We start from the raw sequence: 5,497 nt of genomic DNA on the forward strand, positions 1-5,497 counted from the left end.
TGTCCGTGCCTCCATTAGGTCCCCTCAAATCGATACAAGGTAGGTTTAAAAAAATAGACTTGAATTTTCCCCCTGAAGAGAAAATGAGAAATCAGTACATATTAAAACCGTTAAATTAGATTTGAAAATTTAAATTTGATAATTTTTAAAATAAAAATTTAATTTAAGTGGTTCAGATTTGCGGTGAAGAGACAGTGGAAATAAAAAATAGAGGAGAGAAACCCACCCCTAAAAATACCATATGCTTCACGCAACCAAATAAATAAAAAAAAAAAAACAAGAAGGAGCAATCTTGAATTCCCAAACAATACATTCTTTGTGATCTGGGATGCTTTTATCACATTTCATGAGGCAAGATTATCTAGATTTTAAAACGATGTCGTTCCACTTAACATACTATATTAGATTAAAATGGAATCTTCAGATCTTTCCAATAAAATTAAACTAAAAATTAACATACTGTATTGAATCTATACATTCTGCCCTGCACACACGTACATTACAGATTCGATCATCATCGTCCTTCCTCCCAAAAAGGCGATGATGATGGACACAACCCACAAAAATTTTGGGCTTATTGCATTAACCCAAAGCCCAGAAAGAGAAAAGCCAGACTTGATTTTGGTGTCCACCATTGTCATCAGCGCAATACCCGTACAGGATTCTTCCCCTCCCCATCAGGGAATCCCCTCTCCGCATTTTTGTTCAAAGTTGAAGCCATATGACTTATAATTTACTTGACCTATAGCTGGACCATGTATTCCTGTGCTTCTTCACTTGAATTGCATCTTGTGGATCATCTTTAACATTACCATGTCTGCATTTAACAACTTTTTAAATCAACCAATGCTGTCCCATATAAAAATTAGTGCACGTTTGGTTTCACCTAAAAAAAAAAACATTTTAAATCATGATTTTGGGGTCTTCAAATGTGAAAACAAACATGCTATTAATATGAGGAGGAAAGAGTCAACCATATGATATATGAATAGTGTAATTTGCTAGAAATTTTGATGCCTATATTGATGATTTTTCTATTTAATCCTTCAATCATTTTTGTTAGTAGATTTTGTTGATATTGATATTCTTTGTATGACTTAGTATTCAAAAGCATGATTTCATTATAATTGGCCCGTTTCAACATTCTATAATCGCTAAAATGAAGCTATATAATCTTTGAAGATCAGATATCTAACAAGATTTGAAAGATGTACTCTCTAACATTATAATGGCCAATAAAAAAGAAAAGAAAAGAAAAGAAAAGGAACAGTTGAGAACAGAACCTCACCTTTTTATTCTTGTGGCAAACATGAGCAAAAACTCGTTATACAGCATTATCATCCATGTTCTTAGCTCTGAGATCCACGTTCCTCAGATCATGAAGATGTTGCAAAATCTCTTGAAGCAGATATATCCCTTTGTCTCCTTTCCTTAGGGAATTAATACAGTGCTTTAGAAACTCTCTATCTGTCTCTAGTGCTTGTAGTCTCTCATATACATTATCCAATTCTTCTTCTAAATCAGCCTCTTCCATAGAAATATTTTCCAGCGAATTCAAATCCACCCCATTCTCTTCTCGTCCAATTGCATCAAAAAGAGGGAGAAGCCTCTTGCCTTTTTGACCCATGATTTTCCTCCCACCATTGATATGTGAATGACCATTTGCAAATCCATTCACATGGTTATGGTATCCATTTCCATTCTCATGACAAACACCTTCTTCATGATTCAGCATGACAAGCTTTTTTTCCAGTACCTTGAGCTGTTCTAGAATTGACAACCTCTCTTCCTCAAAGTTTTCTAGAGATTCCTCCAAGTAGAGAACAGCATCTACTGGTGTGTTCGTGTTCTGTTCGCCATAGAATCCATTATCTTCTTTTGCTTCTTGATTCAAATCTACTGATATACCATCACTGTCCTCCCCATTGCTGCAAGAAACTGATGAGTTAGTTACATCACTTCTTGACATCATTGATTTTTCTTTAACCTCCAGTTGCTGAACCTTCTTTCTGTATAGTTCAAGCTCTCTTTCCAGCTCTTGCTTCTCCTTCTCCCTTTTAACCATGAGATCATTCAGAAGCTGCAATGCCTCCTGATCATACTCAGACTGTTCTTCCATCATTCTTTGGTACTGAAGAGCTTCCATCTGCATAGCTGCTTTTTCTTCCTGAAGCCTATTTATCATTGCCATTGTCTGATTCGCTGCTTCAGCAGATGCATTTCTCTCTTCTTCTAGTTCTGCATATATACTACTCAAGGCCTTCCTTTCAGCTTTCAATGCTGATTTTAACTTCTCAATGGTGAGATCGCCGGGTTCTATATCACTTATGATGCTGCTTCCGTCCAAGGATTCTTCTGTTCCTGATTCTTTCCTCTCAATAGAAGTAGGTGTATCAGGAATTTTCTCTGCTTCATTCTCATTGGACTCTAACGATGATTCCAAGTGGTTCCTTAGTACTTTTGGCATGCTTGTCTCAACTGACATGGTTTGAAATTCTACAAACTCTTCCTCTCTGTCACCACCTAGTTGTTTACATTTCGGAATGAAAAGAAGAAACTTAATATAATTCATACCACCAGAGATTGTTGAAAGTTCAAGGTGGAAACGGCCAAAAAGAAGAAGAAGAAGAAGAAGAAGCAAACAAGCCCTTTCAATTTTATCACTCTCTAAAAAATATCACATCAAACTTTGTCATTTGTTATCTCCATATGACACAGAAGGTGAAGTTCTAGGAGAAGGTATATGCTTACCACTTTCATCTTGGACATGAAAACTGACTGAGCTAGTAGATGGAACTTCTTGCATGTGTTGATTTGAGTCCTCGTGAAGAATATCATGAAATTGATACTCATCCACTTGCTCATGATCAGGAATTTCAGTTCCTATTGACACTTCTGTTTCAAGCTCATCTCCCTCCATTTCTGTCACTTCTTCTGAGGCTGCAAGTACAGGAAGATATTAGAACTATGCATTAGAATGTAACTCAAAGCAAGTGATTAGTAAACTTATTGACAGAGATAATTATTACAACCTTCTCTGCTTTCCACATGAGCTTCAAGATTATGATTCATAGGTTTTTCTTCAATTGATGGACCAACATTCTGCTCCAAATTTTCAACAAGAGATAGTGATACTGATGGTGATTTCGGTTCTCTCTTGCGACAAGAAAAATTTATCACACTGTCTCCTGAAGTGTGCCAATTCTCAAAAACTGGTTCAATTTCTGCGCCACCATAAAGCATATCAAAATCCAAAATAACATCTTCATTCCGATCATCTGGTTCTTGACCCTCTGCCACCTTATAACGATGTCGACTTTGTGTTTCTGTGGCGATGGCGGAATCAACCAGTTCGAAAGGAATCAAGCTACAATTATCGCCATGGATGAAGAACTCAAGATGCTGCGGCGGAATTTCCCCAGTTTTTGGCTCACAAGGCTGATCAACATTGGACACTTTATGAGTTTCCACGTTTTCTTTAGCATTTTGATCTTCATCCTCATGATGATCAAATACTGAATCCGCTCTGATAGGATCATCTTCATCATTCTCTGCATCAACATCAATCCCGCCTTGTGTAATCAGAGTCTGAATCTGGTTATGATCCAACGGCTTAACCACAAAACAAGGAGGGCATAATCTGCTTTCCAAGTGGACCCCACAGCAAGAACACTTCGAAGCCTTGCGATCATCAGTGTCCTGAATCATAACCGTCTTCTGCTGGATCCATGGAAAGAAACCAAAGCTCTTTGAAATTTTAACATAATCTAATTCAGATGATGATGAAGAAGAAGAAGACGAGCAATCCTCACACATATCCTCGGATTCAGCCAGTTTGCCATGATTGTAACAGTACCCCAGTTTGGAAATCTCATAGGCATGAGATTCACAGACAAGATCTCTGAAACAAGACTTGTCCGTACACTTGTTGGGCTCGATGATGTGTTCGATCCTAGAACAACATATGCAAGGCCTTTTGAGGCCAAAGTAATCGGCGAATTTTAAAATTAAGTAGGAGAAAAGAGAGTTCAGAAGAAGGAGAATGATGAGAATCCATTCAAGGAAAGCGTAGACAAGAACAAGGGTCGGCTTATTGGTGTTTCTGTGTAACATTGTTGCAAACTTGTTGCCAGCCATGGATGAAGAAAAAGAAGGAGAAGACGACGACGACGACGACGACGACGACGCTCTGTTTTATGGTGTAATTACAGAAAGTATTGCCGGCACAAGAGTGTGAGTTTGGAATGGAACCTAAGGAAGTATTAGAAAGAAAGAGAACTGTGGAATGTGACAGATGCAAAAAACTGTATTGTGTGAAAGTGAGAGAGGAAAGAGATGAAGAAGACGGTTTTCACGAGGGGTGAGAGAAATAAAAAGATAGTGGAGCAATGGAATTACAAGGCAAGGAGAACAGGAGATTTGAGGAGATGGGAGAAAGAATATGTGCTTGAGTCAAAGCTATTCTTTAATTTTGTAGCAGCATCCAAGATATAACTTTTCTAGAAAATCTCTTACACATTCTCTCCTATATTTGATATTTGATTTTAAAAAATTTAGCCGAGTTAGATTGGCACTGAGCAGAACATGTTTCCTCACCTAAAAAAACAATTGCAAAAATATTTACCATACTAATAAGATCCTTGGGTTAGAATTTTATCCCACAACTTTAAAATTACAAGTTAAATTTTACTAAATAGTTGTGTTTTACAAAATTCCAAAATTACATTCTCTCCTTCCAGCACAAGCATCCTTCTTTCCATGAGCATAATTACAAAATTCAATTATTGAAAGTGTGTGTGGAGAGAATCATTTAGGAGAGATCAATCCCTTAATTGGTATTTAAATTCTTTAAAAAATTAATCTCATAACTGCTGAAGATACCTTAGGAAACAAACAAAAAAATAGTAACTCTAATTGCTTCATCTGATCAAGGAGGCATAGATAAGTTATAATAAAAAATCTTTAAATTTGTATTACATTCTCTTCCATAATTAATAAATTTAATTAAGAGTAATATTTAAAAAAATTTAATTATTACCTATCAAATAGTTTATATTAAAAACAAAAATCTTTCTAGAAAACGTATTGCAACAAGAACAAGGGGAAATATTTAATGATGAACACTCGAACAGAACTTTTGCTGTAAAATTCCATCATATCGGTTCCTTTGCCACTGTTTGTAATAGAATTCAATGGCTTGAATTTGATTGAGAACGTTTGTGTATGTGCATTTATTTCTTTTAAAAAGTAAAAGATATATAAAATGCTTTTATACACACATTCATGTGGGCATATATACATTTGAGGAAAAACAATACTGACAGCCCCTCTTCATATTTTCAAACATGGGCAACAAATGGGCTGACCCACCGAACCACACACATGACCTGGTGGACCACTCTTTAAAGTGAATGGTGGGCCCATTGCATGCACATGTTCATTTCATTGTGAGAGCATGTTTATGTCAATATATAACTGAAAATTGTAGTTAAAAATT

General features: G+C 36.2%; 1 protein-coding gene across 3 annotated transcripts; it reads right to left on the reverse strand.

The window, feature by feature from the left end:
• Positions 1-424: 424 nt before the first annotated feature.
• On the reverse strand, positions 425-4,389 carry LOC129321296 (myosin-binding protein 3). Of its 3 annotated transcripts, none has more exons than XM_054967016.1 (4): positions 3,033-4,389; positions 2,752-2,940; positions 1,289-2,523; positions 425-830 (listed from the first exon to the last, which is right to left on the reverse strand). In XM_054967016.1, the coding sequence occupies exons 1-3, from the start codon at positions 4,135-4,137 to the stop codon at positions 1,325-1,327; spliced, it is 2,493 nt and encodes an 830-aa protein (XP_054822991.1). In that variant the 5' UTR covers positions 4,138-4,389; the 3' UTR covers positions 425-830; positions 1,289-1,324. The 3 variants fall into 3 exon arrangements, with proteins under 3 accessions (XP_054822991.1, XP_054822990.1, XP_054822989.1); XM_054967015.1 differs by having other exon boundaries at positions 425-886; XM_054967014.1 differs by having other exon boundaries at positions 425-817; positions 3,033-4,388.
• Between the last annotated feature and the right edge of the window lie 1,108 nt (positions 4,390-5,497).

This window comes from Prosopis cineraria, unplaced genomic scaffold (genome assembly GCF_029017545.1).
Source record: "Prosopis cineraria cultivar Desert tree isolate PC_DT_omini unplaced genomic scaffold, ASM2901754v1 PC10, whole genome shotgun sequence".
NCBI lineage: Eukaryota > Viridiplantae > Streptophyta > Magnoliopsida > Fabales > Fabaceae > Prosopis > Prosopis cineraria.